Below are 22,454 nucleotides of genomic sequence, written 5' to 3'. Positions count from 1 at the left end.
ATGTAACATGATATGGAGTTTCGAAAACAAATAATATTCATATTTACTCAAGAAAACTCAATATTGAACACTCATGAAAATATAACATGTAATTTATATGTCGTTAAACTTTGTATGAAACTTAGAGATTGTCTTATAAATATTATATTGGAATAAGAGTAAATCTTATAGGTTCAAATAGTTTTATTTGTTTGTAGTATGTAAAATCAAATACGAAAATAGTTCCATTCGCGTCGAACCAGACAGCAACCAAACAATTTCGTGCATTTAATTGGAACAGAATACAAATAAAATTAGGTACACAGTAGGACAACAGCTACTGTTATAATCTGGGGGCACGGGAGTGCCCCCGCCAAGATGAGTCAAGCGAAGCGCGCAAGGGCACTACCTACCTTTTCTCGAAACGTTTCGTCGTATTTTTGAACCCTCGTAACTTTGGTTTGAATAATGCCAGATAGTTGAAATTTGTAAGATATAGTGACATGGGTATAGTTATTAAATGCGCAAAGTTTGAATATCGTAGCTTTTATACTTTAGATTTTATAGGTGTCCAAAAACCCACAATTTGGTCACTGACTCACCGATCATCAAAACTGTTAGGGTACTTCCTGAAGTCTTAGAAAGCTGAAATTTGGTATGTAACATGATATTAGTACTAAAACAACAAAAAAATTATCAAACCCAACTTAACCTATATCCGTACCATTATAGAGCAAAATTAGGCAAAAATTTGTGTTTTTTGTATGGGAGCCCCCCTTAATTTTTTATTTTCTTTAATTATTATTATTAAATATTAAAGTAGACATACAACTGAGGACTTTGAGAAAAATTCAAGTACCTACCTGTTGCCATTATTGATATAGAGCAAAAAAGGCCAAAAAATCCCGTTTGTTGTATGGGAGCCCCCCTTAAATATTAATTTTATTTTATTTTTAGTATTTGTTGTTACAGCGGCAACAGATATACATAATCTGTGAAAATTTCAACTCTCTAGCTATTACCATTCCTGAGTTACAGCCTGGAGACACACAGACAGACATACAGACAGATGGATAGACGGAAAGACAACGAAGTCTTAGTAATAGGGTCCCGCTTTTACCCTTTGGGTACGTAAGTACGTAAGTTCAAAGAATAGTCGTAGTCTTAGCATTTCTTTGCAAATATTTAATTAATAAGAATATTTCATTAATTACTTATAATAATAATAATAATTAGTTACTTAACTATCAATCTATTTCAAGTTTACTTAACTTGAAACAGATTGATTAGGAATTTTAGGATAATTAGTATAGTAGGTCTTAAAATATATTTTAAAAGCTAACATTGGTTTACGATTAGTTAAAAACAACAACAACAAAAGTGGCTTCGAAAGTTAAACGGCTATACCAAACATCTTCGCGTCATCGATAGTGCGATGTAGGTGCCCAACAGTGACATCTCTTGTCGATTAAAGTGCATCAACAACTATATGAAACTGTTCGTGCAAGCTATATCGCGATGTAGACGACAAGCAGCGACATCTATTATTATCAAGAGGAAAAAATAGCGAAAAATCACGTTTGATGTATGAGAGCCCCCTCCCCCGAAATATTAAATTAATTTTAAATATTTTGCCGCGCCTTAGTGTAAAATTAAGGTTTTTAGATTTAGGGCTGAGTATGTAAGGTTAGAAACTTGGCTCTACATGAGATCTCACTACTTTTTGACACGACGAAGTTTAAAATTATTATGTTCTCATCTTGGCAACATTTTTACATGAAAATGTTTTTGGTGGGATATCGTTGTCTGGTTGTCTTTCGGGTACTTAGCACGAGGCCAGCTTTATGTGGCTTGAAGCACCCATAGCTGATCTATTATTACTATATTAACTCATCCGAGATTTTATGGAAACTGCATTCTGTAGTTTTTATTTATGGGCGAGGACACTGGCAATATAGTTAACACTGGTGCAGGGGTCAGATGCTGCTTACTGTACTACATTATGGTATAAATAAAGATATTATTATTTGACCACTTTAAATTAAACACTGAAAAATTAATCAAATCAAATCAAATCAAATCAAATCATTTAATTCAGGCATCAGAGGCCCATATAACAAATACCTTAAATCTAACATACATATAATTATATAATAAATACCTTAAAACTAACATACATATTTTATATATACTTAAAAACTAACACTGTCACATTTTGCCGGCGACGTGACTCGCTTCGTTCCGGAGTCTCCCCCGGAACCTCCGATAGACTACATCCATCGGCCAGAACTCCGGCGCCTCGAAAGTCGACAGAAGATTCGTCGGTACTCTCACCACAAAGGAGCTAAAGTTAACCTTGTGGCGAGACTGCAGACGCTCGACCCTCAGGCGCAGTGTCGTCTTCTTCTGGATGTAGTCCACGACATCCTGGACCTCCATGGACCAGTGCAGGCGGGATATGTACAGGGGCGTCGCGGGGACCTCGCTCCGCAGACGCAGCTCAGGTACATATGGTGCGGTGCCGCGATGGTTGCGGGCGGCGGGCTTCTTCCTCCTCTCCACCAGTATGAAGCCCTCCTCATCGCACCTCCTGCCTTCGTCCTTGCCAAGCCGAGAAGATTCCACCTTGCGGCTCTTCGTAGCCTTGCGGCTCTCAGTCTCGCGACTCTTCGAAGCCTTGCGGCTCTCATTCGCCCCATTAGTTAATGAAGTAAGTTATGTAACGTTTAATAAGGTGGAAACTTTTTTCAAAACATTGTACAATTCAATGCACCATTAAAGTTTAGGTCCAGTATGAAGATGGCTTACTGTTTATAACTTTAACTGTGTTCAACTATTTCGAACATGCTTTAAATTGATGCATATTTATCATGAGCTCCAGCGACGCGTGTAATGTGAAAGCCTTTGAAAAGTATTGTATGAATTTTGATTGGCACTTACAAAGTGTGCATCAAAAATAATTGACATACGCGCAAATGAATTTAACTTTTTCATTTTGTGTCTTTACTATTTTTACTTTTACGAGGGCGTAGAAAGCAAAATTGATTATTTTATAATTCATTTTTGGGTTTCGTACCCAAAGGGTAAGGGTAATAATGGGTTTTCCGGGAAGGGACCCTATTACTGAGACTTCAAAGTCTGTTAGTCTGTCTGTCCGTCTATCTAGAACCGCTATAGATAGACTTCTGAAAATTTTACAGATTGTGTTTTTCTGTTGCCGTCATAACTAAAAACGAAATAAAATTTATATTTAATTTATAAAAAAGCCAAAAAATCACGTTTGTTGTATGGGACCCATACACCAAACGTGATTTTTTTGGCTTTTTTGCTCGATATCAATAATGGCAACAGGTAGGGACATGAAATTTTCACAAAAGCCTTAGTTATATATGTAATTTAATAATTAATAATAATATTAATATAAAATAAAAATTTACGGGGGGCTCCCATACAAAAAACTCAATTTTTGGCCTAATTTTGCTCTATAATGGTACGGAACCCTTCGTGCGCGAGTCTGACTCGCACTTGGCCGATTTTTATACTTGATAATAAGACACAAACAGTTTAATTTTTTAACAAAGACCCTCGCAAATATCTAAGTGATTTGCGATGGGTCAACACGATATTGTAAAATTTTCTCGATGGAAAAAAATCACAAAGATGTATCTAATTTTCCCGTTTTCTCAATTGGTTCTCAATTCCTAAAACGGTGCAATCAACTAAGTCAATAGGGAGTGGACTAGCGGCTTTTAAAAAAATCGTCTGGTTATCGAGTTGACATAAAACATTTTTTGCGCCAATTCCGCGTCGTTCTTATTCACCTAGCATCAAAAATTTCTATTTAAATAGAATTCTTTGCGTGGCATGTGAATGACGGGCGTAGGAGTGCCTTCAGCAGCGTGAGTCGCGACTCGTTTTAGTAAAGAAGTCGCGCTGCCGCTGCACTACTGTCCACTGTTTTGTGACAGTGCCCCACGGCTGGCATGCATGTATCAGTTTAATTTTTTTTTTTCATTTTCCTAGTATATGTTACCGCATGTGTTCCGCCACTCTGTTGCAGCGTAGTGTCGCATAGAGGGGAAAGTGCAAATCCGCGTAATTAGCATCGCAATTTGCTTAAGAGGATACACCAGGGGTGAGAGAAATTGAAGATAGGTATTTGAAAATGTATTGCTGTCTCACCAATCTCAAGTCTCCCAATGCAGAGCGCGATAAAGACAACACGACAAAAGTTCTAATAAAAGAACAGAAAATCTTCGATTCGTTGTCCGCTGATTCCTTCTCCAAAACTTAACCGATTTAAGTACTTTTTTCATTAAGAATTAAAACAAGGCTTGAGCTGTGTTCCTATGTTTTATTTTTTTTGTATATTTTAGCCAGTTTTGTTTTCTGGGTGTTTGAACACAGAGGAAAATCTGGCCATTTTTTTGGGTTTTTGGACGTTCTTATCTTTTTATTAATAAAATTATGAAAAAAAGAAAACATAGAGACATGCTAATAGTGGCCATAGATATTCAGGAAAAAAATCTTAACTCTACCGGCATTATCCAGGGAGGAAACAGGGGACAACGTTTGTATGGAAAAACGGCGGTGTGGAATCCTCTTAACTCAATCTGACAATTGTAACTTTTAAGTTTCCACTGGCTATACGTGCTAAAATTTGATTGGCTGCCACTGTGTGACTTTTGTTCGACCTATAAAAATCCCATGAGCCCATTTATTAAATTTTTACCAACCTCTGTTAAACCAGATTTATTGCAGATACGCGGATTTTACGTATGGTAAATATGCGCATTATTTTGTCAGTTGACAGTACGGTCTTAACTCTTACTAAGTACTAGGCTTAACTCGATCCCTTTATTCGGCTGAAGTATCCCACTAATGGGTATTCCGGGAAGGAGACGTGATCAAACGCATTCCACTAAGTGCACTTAATTACTGTAATTACACTCGTTAATGCTCCGATGGCGTGACATAATCCGCCATTATCGAATTCAATCATTCGGAAAGTAGTTTTTTTACACTTACATGTTTGGATGAAAATTGGTTTTCATTTATGGACGATTCAGATGTAATTATTACACTTCGCTCAACTCCTTTGATCGTCATGTAAATATAAAGCTTAGTGAATAGTGTATAATATATACTTACACGTGTGGCCTATGGGTCAGATTTACGCAGCGTTCATTCAGCACGCTCCGAGTGTAATACCACAGAATGTATATTAGTAGTACCAAGTAATACATAATTATAATAAGATAATATTCCGGATGCTGTGTGGCCTATCGTATATTATAATATGTACATCGACTACCACTTACAAACTTTCGATAGTGCGATCAGAGACACATACATATTATGTATATTTTCTCCATGGTGCGACGTATGACTATGGTGCTAGACGTTCTACCAGGAAATTGATTCATTGGCAGATAGCGAACCTATGTAATTTATTCAGGTTATGCCTAGCCCAATGGCTAGGTTACGAATAATATTGATTTAACATTAGCCGACCAAACAGCATAGGACCATGACTTTGTCTGATGGTACATACAATGTAGTATACCTACTTCTTATTTTAAACAGACTTTCTCGAACAAACTTTTAATCACATTAGCCGTATAAACATTCTATTTCAAGACGCCAGAGCTAAGTAATCGTGTAATAGCGCCTTAATATGCGCCGCACGTTCCAACCCCGAAGGTTTAAGGGTTGTTGGACTGAAACGACTATAGTGGATTTGATTCCGAATTTCGGAATCCGGTGTTAGTTTATTTGCATTTTATTGCAAATACGCGGTATTGGCATTGTCTACCGTTGGTGTCCCGGTTTTATTTTGGTGTCCCGGTGTTATACAAGGTGTAAAAAAACTAAGTGACAATACTTTAGGGTGTCTATGGGTTCCCTATACATAGTAGTAGGGGAGGGGAGAGTGCTATTCGTGTAGTTACTCGAGCATCATGTAGAGCTAGTAGGTTTTTTAGATAAGGTAAGACTAATAAAAAAATAATAAGAGCGTTTTTTTTTAGCGGTGGGTTCAGAAACTGCAGCTATTTTATACTTATGAAAAATAATTTATATTTAGAAAATAGCTTTTTAATGTAAATTATAACAAGATTTCAGACAGCAAGCAAGTACTAAATTATTTAGTTGATTGCAAGATAAAATATCTGCAATTTTAGTTACGAAAATATAAAGCTTTATTTTTCTATATTTTAAAATATCTCTTACCTTACATTTAAATCGTCTGTGCTTTATATGCAAGCTTCTTTGGGGTATACTAAACATCCCCTATCTTAATCTGACAGATCCGATATTATTTCAATACTTCAAAATAACTTTTTTTAAACCTACCACGTGAGAAATCTAATTTGTATACCATGATAACTAGACACATGTTGGAAGTCTATACAAGCTTAATCTGACACGCTCAAGCAGGTCGCGAAATCCCCTCTACTATAGAGTTCGCTGTGAAAGTAGCAGCGTTGAAAGAGTAACTTTTTTTCACCTTTGTATGAAAAAATGCATGACGCGGGGCGCTTGCGCATACAAATAAAAAAAAAACACCTTTTCAGCGCTACTACTTTCACAGGCAACTCTATATATAAGGGTCACATACACACCCTAAAGTATTATCATTTAGTTTTGTTACACCCTGTATATTACCGGGATATATAAATATATTTACTCCATATTCGACGGGACGTCATTGTGGCGCATTACCAGTTAATGCTACCAATAACGTACTATGTGATACATGATTTTTAAATAGGTTGCTCGGTTATGACGGGTATTTATATATCTATAAAATATACTGTCAGCCACTAACTGTGCCTAATTAAATAGAACTATTTTTAGTCCACAGGATGTTCCCTTATTGATTTGTCACCCACATTTGCTAACAGAATAACCCCGTTTTGTAGTATTAACAGGATGCGTAGCCGCTAGACCATGAAGTTTTAGATTAAAGCGGATGATTGTAAAGTTAATCAAGTAGACATCCCAGTTTCTATATCGGTTTACTTGTAGATTCAATTTCATGCTACAAAGACTGTCGAAGACTGTAGACAGGTGCTAATTTCACTAAATCGTTTGTCTCACTCTTATTTTTTTATTCTTATTAAGATTGAGAGAGATATCATAATGTTTTTTGTAACGTGGGAGAGCCATGCTTCGGCACGAATGGGCCGGCTCGACCGGAGAAATACCACGGGCTTACAGAAAACCGGCGTGAAACAGCGCTTGCGCTGTGTTTCACCGAGTGAGTGAGTTTACCGGAGGCCCAATCCCCTACCCTTTTCCCTTCCCTACCCTCCCCTATTCCCTTCCCTACCCTCCCCTATTCGCTCTTAAAAGGCCGGCAACGCACCTGCAGCTCTTCTGATGGTGCGAGTGTCCATGGGCGACGGAAGTTGCTTTCCATCAGGTGACCCGCTTGCTCGTTTCCCCCCTTATTACATTAAAAAAAAATGTTATAGGCGAGCTGAAGGCAATGACGCACCTTTTTTGACCCTCAATTTTTACAAAGTTATTTCTACGACCGACCCTATATTTGTAGTGATACCAATGGATAGTAAAGAAATATCTGTTTTCAGCCGGAGCTGTACAAGAACGAGCTGGTCCGTCAATCTTCTACTGACAGCGGTGAGCTGGAGTTCTGCGGGAAGCTGCACTTCGCTCTCAAGTACGATCAGGAAGTTGAGGCGCTTGTTGTGAAGGTAAGACGAAAAGGGTTGATAAAATCTGTAATGGTACGAAGAAAAGGGTTGATGAAACTTGTATAGGTTTAAGGTAGGTACGTCGAAAATGGTGGATGAAACCTGCAAACTTGCAATAAAAAAAAGGTTGATGAACCCTGTTAAAGTTTCGATATCTTGTAGTTTCTTTGACACAGATTCTTGTAAAAAAGGTTATAGAACCCTCAAACAGAAAGAAAAATGTTGAAAATCCGTGAAAGTAAGTTAGGAAAATCTGTAACTTGATTTTCTTGTTTGAGTCCGTTTGGAGAGCGCTGAAAAATAGTTTTCAGTGAAAGTTTGGTCCGCGCCAGATTGCTAATTTTATGTCCACGATGTAGTGATAATTTTAAAAGATTTTTTATTCGAAAAAAATATAAGTGTATTGACAAATATTATAATACTAGCTGCGGCTCGTGACTTAGTCCGCGTCAGTATATTTTGAGATGAATAAATAATATGTTTTAAATTTATTTAAACCAGTATTTGCTAAGTACCAGCATTTAGTGTATTTAGTTAACTTTTACGTATATTTTAAAGTATGACAATCTATCAAAATGACGCTCATCCCTTTGAGAACAAAACATGATTTCCTGTAGCCTACATAACATAAGCACAACGAGTATTAAAATGTTTACGATGAAACGTATATTTCATAATATCAGTATTCAGTAACCAAAAAGCCAGACAGTTAAAAGTGTAATAGAGCGTCCAAGGCTTGCTCAGCAGCGTGGACGCGATGACGTCGGTGTAATGAACTTCGCAAATGCCAGCGAGCCGCCCGCCCTACGCCGCCCAGTCTCATTCATACGGGGCTAATATTATTATTATGAAAATTATAAAGTTGGGAGTACATTAACACTTCCATTGTGGGTAACGCAGACATTATAGATTTTATGCGGCAGCCATCTGCCGCTAGGGGATGGATGGGCTAAAAGATTTTTTTATGACCTTAGTCCTTACTTGAAATTGAAACGAGAAAATAAAATAATTCTATTGTGTATAATTTTTTTAGACAGTATTCCAACATTTAGGAATTCAGACACTCATGAAAATAAGCAACTTTTAGTAGGCTGTCAACTTTCTAAGTTACAAAATCAAGTATTCCATATTTAAAAACCGTCGAGCGGCGAGCCTCAGCTCTTTTATAGAGCATATTTTTTTAATACCTTAATGCGTAATTTTAAAGATTTTATTTTGCTTTCAAATATGATATAAAATAATAATAAAATCTCTTTATCGTCTCGCATAAAATATTGGATAGGTGTTCCGAAAAATGGAGGTGTGTAAAGAGAATTTTCCAGTTCAGTGGACCGATTGGGGAGAGGTTAGTACACTTAAAAAGCAAAATTTTGTCGTTTTAGTTGCCGCTAGTCCTTTTATTAATAAAGTTTAAAAAAGTAAAGCGAGTAAAAATTCAAATATGGTCCAGAAAATAATTTAAGCATATTAATTTCTTATTACATACTAGGAGTTTACCTGCCTACTGTAAAGTAGGTAGGTAAACTCCTAGTAAAGTTATAACTAATATTTGGTCTATTTTAAGCTAATTTCATTTTATTTTGTGTTGGCTACTATAATATCATAGAGTTCGAATATCGATTGTAACATAAAATATTATGTAGACCGTACATAATTATATTACATTTTGTGTACACTCATAATAATATCCAAACATCCAGCATTTGCATTTGCATCATAAATTAATATGCTGCATGAGTAATTTTGTAGGCGTAGGGATGTGACGACCCCACCGCCCGCCTGATGGTAGTTCTGTCTCACAATAATTAGTGTGGGATAGATCTAACATCAAGCGCAGTTAGTCAACCGAAGGATGGCGATAAAACCATCAACGATAGGGTCAGTGAAGAAATCCATGGTCATCAATGGGCTGCAGCATTGATGGTTTGATTCATTGGCCCCCTGTCAGATTGCCAATCCGCGTGCTCCGCGTGGCAATTATGAGCAATTGCCTCTTATGAAACGCACCAGAAAAAGATGGCCCCTAGTTCCCGGTAGCGGTACTATTCCTGGCCACGGTAGCGGGCATGGTAACGGCACTGCCAGGGGTGCTAAGAATCTCCGGGCTACGGATCGCTACCACCAACTGGACCTGGCGACGTACAACGGACGACGATCTCCGCTTAGTTGCAGGCCCATGTTGGATGCGAGTAGCAGGAGATCGGTCATCTTGGCTTTCATTGAGAGAGGCCTATGTCCAGCAGTGGACGACTATAGGCTGATATGATGAGTAATTTTGATCATGAAATTTTATTAAAAATTGTACATTATAATGTGAATAAATTGATATCAATTTTCAGTAAGTGTAATTGCTGCTTAATTTCATAATTTATTTGATACTGGGCTTGTAATAAAGTTCAGCTTTTAGGGCTCTCAGAATTGTTGAGTCTAAAGGCTGAAATTGCAAGTTTAAATAATTTTCACGGGTTAGGGCACTATTAAGCGAAAAATCATTAGGATAATAAGAAAAATATACGCCCTTTTCATTTAACACCCACTAGATTGAGAATACTAAAATATGCTTTTTATTAGAAACTAGACGTTCCGGCTTCGCTCGCTTACGTCGTAAATATCTAATTTACGACGTAAGTATTACTTCTTATCTGTGCCCAATAACATAAAAATTGCTCCAGTAGTTCGTGAGATAAGCCCTTTCAAATAATTTCCCCCGTTTTTTCCACTTTTCCTCTATTTCTTTGCTGCTATTAGTCTAAGCGTGATAAAATATAGCCTTATAGCCTTCCTCAATAAATGGACTATCTAACACTGATATAATTTTTCAAATCGGACCTACTGTTCCTGACATTAGCGCGTTCAAATAAGCCCTTTTAAATAATTTCCCCCGTTTTTTACATTTTCCTCTATTTCTTCGCTCCTATTAGTATTAGCGTGATAAAATATAGCCTAAAGCCTTCCTCGATAAATGGGCTATCTAACACTGAAAGAATTTCGGACCAGTAGTTAATAATAATAATAATAAATAATATACTTTATTGCATTCCACAAATTTATACAAGAAAACAGTAAAAGCTGAAAAAGACAACACAATTATGGCGGCCTTATCGCTACATTGCGAAATCTTCCAGGCAACCATCTTACGACTAGTACATTGATATTAAAATAACTTAAAGACGAGTGGAGAGAGAGAGTAGTTCCTAAGATTTGCGCGTTCAAACAAACAAACTCTTCAGAATTATAATATTAGTACAGATTACTAGCTCTAGTATAAGTCAAAAAGTGATAACGCTGCAAAAGTTCAAGCTAATATAAGTCAATAGCCGAATTTCTACGTGATCGGTAATTAGAATACGAGTAAGGCACTTTAATTTATAATGAGACTATACAATGATTTACTGATATCAGAAAAATCACCGTAATGTAATATACTATTTTTTCACTATGATATAAAATAATAGTACTTATTTTAAAAAGATAAAACCGACTTCAAAGGTGTACGTAATTGAGAGTTAAAATTCTCTATCTCAAAAACTACTGAACCGATTTTGGTGAAACTTGCAGTATTCCCTAAGTTGAACCATTACTATTTCAACAAAAAAAGAATTAATTAAATCGGACTAGTAGATCCAAAGATATGCGAACACAAACACAAAAAACACATACATACATACACTTCTGAAATTGGGCACATTTGTTCAAACGCCGAATGCCGATAGACTATTATTTTAAATACGTGGGAGAGTCATGCTTCGGCACGAATGGGCCGGCTCGACCGGATAAATACCACGTTCTCACAGAAAACCGGCGTGAAACAGCGCTTGTGCTGTGTTTCGCCGAGTGAGTGAGTTTACCGGAGGCCCAATCCCCTGCCCTATTCCCTTTCCTACCCTCCCCTATTCCCTTCCCTTCCCTACCCTCCCCTATTACCCTATTCCCTCTTAAAAGGCCGGCAACGCACATGCAGCTCTTCTGATGCTGCGAGTGTCCATGGGCGACGGAAGTTGCTTTCCATAAGGTGACCCGTTTGCTCGTTTGCCCCCTTATTTCATAAAAAAAAAGAAAAAAAAGACTAACATAATTATATGAAAAGGGCAGTTCTGGGAATAGTACATACATACGCGTCGAATTGATAACCTCCTTTTTTTAAGTCGATTAAAAATGTGCTTTGACTGCAAAAAATAATTCTGTTGCTGTTGTTTTTGAGTTTCACAAACTAGTATTTTAACTATTGTAATAGTAATGAATTAGGTCAGTGTAATTTCTGCACTTCCTTGGACTTCCCTTCGACCTTGAAACATCACTTCTCGTAACTTCTCGAAGCTCAACTTCTTTAATTATCTCGTGGTCTGTGCACGTTTTATTTATTACCTTCAATATTAATCCGAACTTTGTAACCTTTCATTAATAAGTTTCCTACAGTGTTGGCAGTAAACAGTTTTATGACTGACCTTTTTTTCCAAGTTATGGCCATAAATATCTGCCTAATTTTTGGTCAAAAGTTCACATTTAGGTGTAGGTAATGGACCGATACTTCTAAGGGAATTTAGGTTAATTGTATTCGAAAATGCTCAAAAGAGCCACAAAAGGCTACTTCGAAATCTAAGCACTGCTACAAGCTTCGGGACACAGATACGTTATAAGAATGAAAATAACACAAGAACAATAAGACTGCACTCATAATTCAACAATAGGCATGATGACTATTTTTTTTCTTATCGGTAATTGAAAGACACTTAAAAAATAGAAATATCGTTGAAATAATGACTCTGATAGCTTAAAAATTCACCAAGATATGACAATTCAAATATCTCATAAAAAAGACCTGCCCGAAACGCTCCATACAAGGTGCTACGAAAGTATGACGTCAGTCTTTCGTAGTTTGTACGCATCGGGAGACAACTTTGTTCGATAGGTATATTAAATATTGCGTTTATGAAAGTAGTTTCATAACAAAAGTTGCTTTTAATTGCATAAGTTATCGAATTGTATACAAATATTAAGAAATTTAATTGAAAAAAAAATCGACTTGAATATCCTAAACTTTGAAGGCGCATAACAAAAAAAATACAAATGCTATCAAGCTAAAATTTTGGGGACACTTATTTTTTACCGTGATTTCTTTATTTTATTAAGAAAATTCGCTAATCTTTGACCTTGTCATCATCCCTATTTTGCGGGGTAATACACAAATGCTGAACAGCGACCATATTAAACATCCCAGAATATTATCACTTATTTTGTTACACCCTATAGATGTGGTAATTTTTTTTTCATAATAATTAATGAAATGTGGTAATTTTAACAGATATTCGAAGCCCGTGACTTGCCAATCAAGGACGTGTCGGGAAGCAGCGACCCCTACATCAAGGTATTCCTGCTGCCAGACCGCAAGAAGAAGTTCCAGACCAAAGTCCACCGCAAGAACCTCAACCCGGTCTTCAACGAAACGTTCTTATTCAGGTAAGAATAAAGTCCATTCTTCCGTATCCATACATCCATCCACAAATGTTATAAATGCGAAAGTGTGTCTGTCTATCTGTCTGTCTGTGTGTTATTCTTACTCAGGTAACAATGAAATCCATTCTTTCGTATCCATACAAATATTATATAAAATTAAATTAAGAAATTTAAAAATGCCCCCGCCAAAACATCTTTAAAAAGTAATGAACTAATATTTACTGCCTTTAAGTTCAAATAATTCGTAACTTTTGTATAGTAATATTTTAGTCCATAATTGTTGTCACGGTGTGTCGGGGGACTTCATGGAGCCGCCCTATTCCCAAGGTGTGCTCCTTGGGAATAGGGTGGCTCCATGCAGGTTACATTTCTTTTATTTTTGTTACATAGCTGTAAGCCATAACATTGTAATTTTCCATAATTTTTTAGGGTTAAAAATAACGCTCTTCAAAAATAAGGATTTAAAAGTGGAAAAATTTACGACTTTCACGATGAATACAGTCATTATTTTGCCAGTTGAATTTCAAAATGGTTTAACATCACGCGGCCCACAGATAAAGTCCCGGCGGGCCGCATGCGGGCCGCGGGTTGCGGATAGCCGTTATAGGATGTTGTCTGCTACGTCGTTCACGTATTCGTATATCGCGAGGGATTTTGCATTTGATACGAGGGTGATGGATAAAACTTCAATACCTTTTTTATTTGCATCGGCGTTCGGCATCTTATTGCATTACCTTACTTTCGAATTTCTATTTATTTTCTTGTTGTTGTTGTTTATGTTTATTGTTTACTAAACCAACGATACCTAACCTTCTATTACGTATAACAATAAGGGTGGGTTGCACCAGAGGCGTGGTTAAAGTTAAAGTTATGATTATAGTTAAGGCTAATTTAACTTTAACCTTATCTTTGACCACAGAATTTGACAGAAGAAGTTGCTGGTCCGACAAGGCTTTAAATGAATGTGGGCGGGGGCGCTGCTGGTAAAGGAGAACTGTCAAAAAGTGCATTTTTGTATGATGACAGCGTTAGTTCCTTTTTTCGCCACATGCATTTAAAGCCTTGTCGAGCTCTATGGTTATGGTTAATATAGCGTCTATTTTTGACTTTAACCAGATTATAGTTAAAGTGACAGTTAAAATAAGTTAGTGGAACAGTAAAACAGTATTTTTTATATGCGATTGATAATAATAACAGACACGTCAATTTGTTTTATGCATGAAAATCATTTCCAGCCTTTTATTTCTGTATTTTGTCATACAAAAATCCATTAGCTAAAGCAGAAATGTTATTATTCATTTTAATTAAAATAACTTCCATCAAACAATATTTAGCGGCGCGTGGAATACCAGGAAAGGCACTCCATTTTCATAATGTTAGTAATGTTTCAGCTTACTGACAGCTTGGTAACTCTTGTTGCGAAAAATACATTTTTTTAATGAAATAAGGGGGCAAACGAGCTAACGGGTCACCTGATGGAAAGCAACTTCCGTCGCCCATGGACACTAGCAGCATCAGAAGAGCTGCAGGTGCGTTGCCGGCCTTTTAAGAGGGAATAGGGAGGGTAGGGAAGGAAAAGGGTAGGGGATTGGGCCTCCGGTAAACTTACTCACTCGGTGAAACACAGCGCAAGCGCTGTTTCACGCCGGTTTTCTGTGAGCCCGTGTTATTTCTCCGGTCGAGCCGGCTCATTCGTGCTGAAGCAAAGCTTTGGTAAATATTATACGCTTATTTCGCTTCATAATTATATTTTTGATTGAAGAGTGTTTCTTTTAGATTGCTTTTTAAACAAATCGGAACGTGGTGAAAATAAAAATCACTTTTGCATAAAACTTGTTAAAAGTATATCAAATCAATATTGGATACGTTGGCCGGCAAAACGTGACAGTGTTAGTTTTTGACCGACTTCCAAAAAGGAGGAGGTAATACTTTCGACTGTATGTATTTTTATTAAGTATATATAAAATATGTTTTTTTTTAATGAAATAAGAGGGCAAACGAGCAAACGGGTCACCTGATGGAAAGCAACTTCCGTCGCCCATGGACACTCGCAGCATCAGAAGAGCTGCAGGTGCGTTGCCGGCCTTTTAAGAGGGAATAGGGTAATAGGGAAGGGTAGGGATGGGAAGAGAAGGGAATAGGGGAGGGTAGGGAAGGGAATAGGGTAGGGGATTGGGCCTCCGGTAAACTCACTCACTCGGCGAAACACAGCGCAAGCGCTGTTTCACGCTGGTTTTCTGTGAGAACGTGGTATTTCTCCGGCCGAGCCGGCCCATTCGTGCCGAAGCATGGCTCTCCCACGTATATTATGTATGTTAGTTTGAAGGTTTTTATTATATTATTAATATGTATTTTAGATTTAAGGTATTTGTTATATGGGCCTCTGATACCCGAAATAAATGATTTGATTTGATTTAAACCATTTATTGCTAATTTACAAATTGTCATAATATTGGCATTTATATTCTGACGACCTCTGTAGCTTAATGGTATATACCTACTATATAGGTTTTATAGCCCGGGGACGCATGTTTCTTCGTCATGGATGTGTATTACACAATTTGTGTATCATAAAATAAAAATCTTAAATATTAATAAGTCTATAGTGTAATTAAATATAATATTTCCGTTGTCTGGTACTCATAACACAATGTCCCCTAGGGCCAGTCTAACTTGGTGTGAAACCTCCATAGATATATTATTTTAATAAAATTGAATTCAAAATAAACTTGAACTGAACTTAATACACATAATATTATACTCATCGAATGATAGACTTGCTCGCAGTTTTCAGCTATGCTTGATCCTTTGAATGGTTCTGAAATACATCGCACTGACTCGCGACGATATGCAATGAAATCTCCACCCCTGTAACAAAAACATCGCGACCAAAGAAAGGTTTAACTATGTTAAGGCCACCCCCCGAGCAAACGACCTTGACCATACATTTGACGCGTTTCCGAGATCGCACAGAAATCCTTTTTTTTAGTTCAAAATTGATCTTAAAAAAATTAAAACGGAGAATATGTAGTTAATGAAATTGTCTATCTAATTGTCGTGTGTTTCAAATAAACGTAATTTGTAAATACTAGGGAGCTGCTGAAAGTATCCTTCAACTTTAATAAATTGGTATTATTGTGGAAGCTAATATCATGAGTATAATAAACAAAAATAGAAAATTTAAAACGGAGAAAGGAATGTTGATATACTGAAGATTATTGCTGTATTTTTTTTATAACTTTATAGCTTTCAAATTATGAGTTTATAAGGCTCTAAATACGGTAAATTACGTAAGCTCCGTAGGGGTACCTGGCCTTAAGGACACTGCGTAACTAATCCAGATTTAGTTACTAAGATTATAAGAGAGTAAACCCAGTAATCTGTTTTACTTATCTCAAGAAGGAAGTTGAACAATTAACTTTTTCTCCAGCAATTTTCCACAATTAATGGAATTATAATCCCGGCTCCGAGCATGCAATTCTACGTTTTATTACGCTGATGTTAGGGATTATTATCACAGGCAATTAAGTTCTACAGTGTCGTAAAAGTTTATTATTTTTTAGAGTTCGGTGTTAAAGGTTTTTGCGTGTGCTCTCCCAATTTGATGAATTTGAGATTCTTTAAGGAGATACTAGGTCTGATGATTGGCAGTGGCTGAAAAGAGTATGTAAGAAAAACTGTACCGTTTGAATTTCGAACACCTTCTAAATTAGAATATGCCTAATACGCTTTCAGTAGATTATAATATCTAAGTACAGATAATTTTTGCATACATTAATCAACCTCAGATTTACTTCATATAGGTGATTAAGATCAAATGGATAAAATGAAGAGGGGAACCATAATATACTGTGTGAATTATTATTATAATAGTACCATGTTTATTACCTCCTATTTAAGACCCTACAAGTTCAAAAACACCTTTCTTGGCTAGTCTCACCTTACACCCTCGACCTTTGTAGAATTTATACTCGTAGTTTGTAGTATATCATTACGGACAATGTATAATTAAGGTGTACAGCATTGTAACTACTTAATTATAAATAATGAAAGACGAAATCTAGTTACGAAGTTACTTTTAACTAAGTTATATGAACCGTTGAAAATTGAAAGTAAAAATTGGATTAATTGATTTATTTACTACCATAACATAATGTAATTTATCCATTAGTTTCTTGTTTTCTCTCTAAATCTCGCCGGACTATTAAATATTAATTCTGAGTGTTGTATAAAAAGTTATCTTTTTCAAATACAATCATGTAGACAATCATCAACAAAAGTAGGTACTCACCGAAACGAAACATTTGTTCGTAACAACACTTTTACGCCTTCAGCTTGTTGTGCTTCAGTTTTTGGCGTAGGAGAGCCATGCTTCGGCACGAATGGGCCGGCTCGACCAGAGAAATACCACGGGCTCACAGAAAACCAAAAAAAAAACAGCGCAAGCGCTGTTTCACGCCGATCAGTGAGTTTACCGGAGTTTTTCCTTTCCCTACCCCCTCCTATTTCCTTCCCTACCCTCCCCTATTCCTTTCCCTACCCTCCCCTATTCCCTCTTAAAAGGCCGGCAACGCACGCAGGTGCAGGTGCCCGAAGATTTGCAGAGCTCTTCTGATGCTCCGAGTGTCCATGGGCGACGGAAGTTGCTTTCCATCAGGTGACCCGTTTGTTCGTTTGCCCCTTATTTCATAAAAAAAGCTACGTCATTATTTCGGTAGTAATTTATCGTGGCCTAGTTGATTTGCCATTACTCACACATGGCTGGCCCTTTTCATTTCCACATTATCATCACGCTCCAGACGGAGGGAGTGACGTGTATTTGGCTCAGCAATATTTTATCATTAATCAGCCTGATTGGAAAAGGATATAGCTGTAACTCTTACTAATATTTTCTTAATCTATTGATTGTTTTTACCAAATGTGCCAGGAAGGTTGTATCCCACCAAAATATTAAATGTAAAAAGGAGCCAAGCAAAATATTGCATAGCCATGCAATATATCTATCGTAAAAAGTTTTCAGATCACATTCAAGCCAAGCCTTCAACTTATTTTGTAATTTAAATCAACATTCAGTGAATTTATCAATAGTTTTCTTTATTTTATAATTATTATAGTGGCTCGCCAATGAGCACAAGAAAAGCAAATATAAAACTTCATATTTGGGGTAGTTCATACTTACACAAACGGCAAGCGTAAAGTATTTTTTAGTATATAACGACGCACGTGGACGATGGTAACCAATAAATCCAATCAGTCGCTGATTATATTTCTCTAGTGCTCATTGCCAAGCCTCTATAATAATTATAAAATAAAGAAAACTATTGATAAATTCACTGAATGTTGATTTAAATTACAAAATAAGTTGAAGGCTTGGCTTGAATGTGTTCTGAAAACTTTTTACGATAGATATATTGCATGGCTATGCAATATTTTGCTTGGCTCCTTTTTACATTTAATGTTTTGGTGGGATTATTTCTTTTTTTAAGGTTTCTTTTCTTTTCAGGTCACGTTAAAACTTTTCTCTCTAGGTATCTCTAGGTATATAGGTATATTCTAGGTCGTAAAATTAATTGATACTTCTACAAAGTAGAAATTCTATGACGATAGCCCAACAACTTTTGAACTTTCAGGAGGTTATTCGTGCACCGATGTTACTTTCGATTGAGTATTACGATTTACGACCTATCCCGGATTTTTTTAAAACCATAATAATTATACTCCGCAAACAAGCGATACCGCGATATAAAGGGAGTGCTACACCATCTATCGAGCGAGTATGGAGTGTACACTGTACATCGTAATTCGCAGTTCTGATTTGAGGTTTAATCGAATTTAATCATCATAGTTTCATTGTTAACTTCGTTCACTATTTTTCCTTTTGTACGTAAAATAATTATTATGAAGTCCAAACTCATTTTTAATGTTCTTGCAAAGCCACAAACATAAAAATATTTTATTTTATTTAATAAAGTTATATTATACTTTTCAGTTTTTAGGTTTCCTTGCCCAAAGGATGAAAACGGGAGCCTATTCCTAATGAGTCTAGACTTCGCTGTCTGTCTGTCGTCCGTCCTTGTGTCACGAGGCTAGATCTCGAGAACCGCAATAGCTAGATATTTAAATTTTTTTACAAATTATGTACTTTTGTTGTCGCTATAAAAGCTAATAGTCCAACTAAAATAAAATAAATGATTAATTGGGGGTCTCATACAACAAACACGTTTTTTTGCCCTTTTTTGCTCTATATCCATAATGGTAAAAGTAAGGTTTTTGAAAATTTTAGAAAATACTTAATTGTATTTCCACTTTAATAATAAGTAATAAAAAGTACATAAACTTGTGATTTAAGGGGGGCTCCCATACAAATTTACGGTACGAAACCCTGTGTACGCCAGTCCGACTCGCACTTGGCCAGTTTCATAATTTTTCCTTTCATTGTGGATAAAGACCTACCTTGCTGCCAAATTTCAAGGTTCTAAGTCTGCTAGAAGTACCTTAGAATTTTGATGATCTGTCAGTCAGTGAGTGACAAAATGTAGTAACTTTGATCATCCGTAACTATTAAACTATTTATCGAAATGTTATGTAATTTAGAGGTTAACCAATTTTAATACTTGCTCCTAGTCACCAAAATTCTAAATCCCTAGCTTTGTTAACATCGAAGATAAAGGGGGTGTGAAAAAGCCGCGAACTGCTTCGAGAAAAGTATGCTACGGCCGTGCCTTTGCTAAAAAGCTTGGCTGGAGCACTGCCGTGCTCCCAGATTTTTGTGTCATATGTATGATTGTTTTATTATTAGCCTTTATTCAGAACAAGAAATTTATGTATTCCTCATTATGTAGATACTATCAGAGAAGTTATAGGCAGATAGCGTACCTAAGTAATTTGGTCGCGTTATATCAAACCCACACGACATATCACGTAGGTCCGTCATCTGCCTATGATTAAATTTCATCGACGCTGCATGTAAGTATGCACAAGAGCCAAAATAACTGATCGCATTCGAGGACAATTTACCTACGTTATTTGGTCGAGCTACGTGAAGAATGAGAGTAGGTTCACACGGCACAATCCTGCACGTTTTTTGCAGTATTCGTCTTAACATTCAGACGCCGATAGTACTGCAACAAATCGTGCAGTACAATCGACGTGTCAATTGTTCTTTATACATTGTATGCGCCAATATTCTGCCGTGCAGACACTAAAGCGCAGTAAGGCGCATTTTTGAGATTTTCCGTTTTTGATATTATATTCTAAATCTACATTTTTTTCTCTTTATTTCTGGCTTACTCACATTATCCTACGTTTAATGGAAGTATTTTATTTTTTACCATAAACTTTTTTGGAAATGCAGTAACTTAGACTTGAGAATCAAAGTAAGTTATTTATTAAAAGTGAAATTAATGTAACCAAAACTAAATATGCAGATTTTGCGTGTCGTTTGATTAACATGCGGGAGGCTTTGCCCCCGGCCGGTACTTGGGGGGGCTACGCCCCCCCCATACCCCCCCCCCCCTCCTGGTAATGTTGCCAAGCAAAAACATGTTGCGTCGTTAGTGTTGAGTTAATTCTTATTCCGTAGAAACAAACTAAGTTATTAATTAATAGTGAAACATGTGAAACATACAGGTTTCGAGTGTCATTTGATTAATATGAGGGAGGCTTTGCCTGGATATGGACAGACGGACAGGCTGATATTATATCTTTGTAATCGGGTTCCGTTTTTTACCATTTGAGTAAGGGACCATAAAAAGGAGAGAATTATCCATTTCCGTTATTATACTATGGTAACGCCTACGGGAAACAGCTATCCATACTAATATTATAAATGCGAAAGTGTATTTGTTTGTTTGTTTGTTTGTCTTTTCTTCGCAGCCTAACGAAGCAACCAATTGACTTGATTTTTGGCATCAACTTAGTTGAAAGGATAGAGAGTAACATAGGCTACTTTTGGTCTTGGAAAAACATCATGTTTCTAAAGGAGATTTGCAAGAATATTCGTATTGTACACGATTTTCGAATTCCACGCGAGCGAAGCCGCGGGCAAAAGCTAGTTGCTATATAAATCGCAGTAAAATCACTTGCTACAAGGATTTTTTTGTGATTTCAGAATAAAACGCAGTAAATACAAATAAAATACTGTTTTTTAAATAGTTCCATATACACATACAGTCACGTGATAACCTAATTAAAACGCAGTATATGTTAACTCCATACAAACAGTTTTTACTGCATTTAATCAGTACTTGTGATTACTAATTAAAATGCAGTAAATTCAGGTATAATACTGCATTTTAAAAAGTTAATTGCTATATTGATATAATCTATACTACTTACTAAAATGCAGTATTTGTATAGTATTCTTTGAAAAAGTTGTATGTATGCAATTCGTACAACTATCTTTTACAAAGAGATATAAGTACTTGCAGGCTATTGTAAATCGTATTTTGATATTCAATTATAGTGATTAGTGATTATTAATGCATTGTGAGTTCAATATTAGATTTTACTATATCAACAATGCTTAAAATAACGCCATAGAAAATATGTAGTTGTATTGAGCAGGAGTTCTTGGATAGATTTTAAAGTAAAAAGAGACGCTTAGATATTATAGCATAAGATTATGCCTTACATGCCCTGATATTAGACTGATTAATTCAAAATTAATTCAAAAACAATTATGGACTGATTAATTGCATAATGTAAGTGCTTAGTATTCCTAATGCACATAAAAATGGTATTTTTTAAAATATAGTACTAGGTATTTACAGTTTTAAGCATTATTTTAAAATAACGATGTCAACGTACTAAGAGAAGATAATATTTTGTTAGTTTTTTTATGCAAAAATGCAGATTTTTTAATAAATTTGTAGCTTAGGAACGAAGTTCAAATGAAAAACGCATCCTATTTGTATATTAAAAATAAAATTTTCATAATTAAATTATTATGCTGTTTCATTTGTATGCACTACTTCTTTTATGTTCCAGAACACAAAACTAACTAAAGTGCAGTATTGCACCTTTTTTACTGCGTTTTAATATGTAATTCTCTTTTTTTTCTATGCAGTAAAGGGGCCCTAAAAATATTAATGCCTGTAATAAATTATTTATGGGGTTTTCAGGGCATTCATTACGTCTAGGGTTAAGTTTACGTTATTCCCTTTTAGATAAAGTCGACAAAGAACAAAACAACATTTTTCTTCGAACCATGATTTTGCACTTGCTGCGCTTTAGTGTCTGCACGGCAGTATTTATTCGTGACGTATACTGCAAAAAAACGTGCAGGATTGTGCCGTGTGAACC

The 22,454-nt window shown here is 36.2% G+C and overlaps 1 protein-coding gene across 1 annotated transcript in view; it reads left to right on the top strand.

The window, feature by feature from the left end:
- The window catches only part of LOC121726317 (synaptotagmin-10-like), a 121,450-nt gene that overhangs the window by 72,385 nt on the left and 26,611 nt on the right, over positions 1–22,454 (top strand). Inside the window, exons 5-6 of the mRNA XM_042113631.1 lie at positions 7,575–7,697; positions 13,000–13,154. Of these exons, the coding sequence (XP_041969565.1) occupies positions 7,575–7,697; positions 13,000–13,154 (278 nt within the window). The remainder of the gene's footprint in view (positions 1–7,574; positions 7,698–12,999; positions 13,155–22,454) is intronic.

Source organism: Aricia agestis, chromosome 4 (genome assembly GCF_905147365.1).
Source record: "Aricia agestis chromosome 4, ilAriAges1.1, whole genome shotgun sequence".
NCBI lineage: Eukaryota > Metazoa > Arthropoda > Insecta > Lepidoptera > Lycaenidae > Aricia > Aricia agestis.
This window is presented reverse-complemented; position numbering and strand designations above follow the sequence as displayed.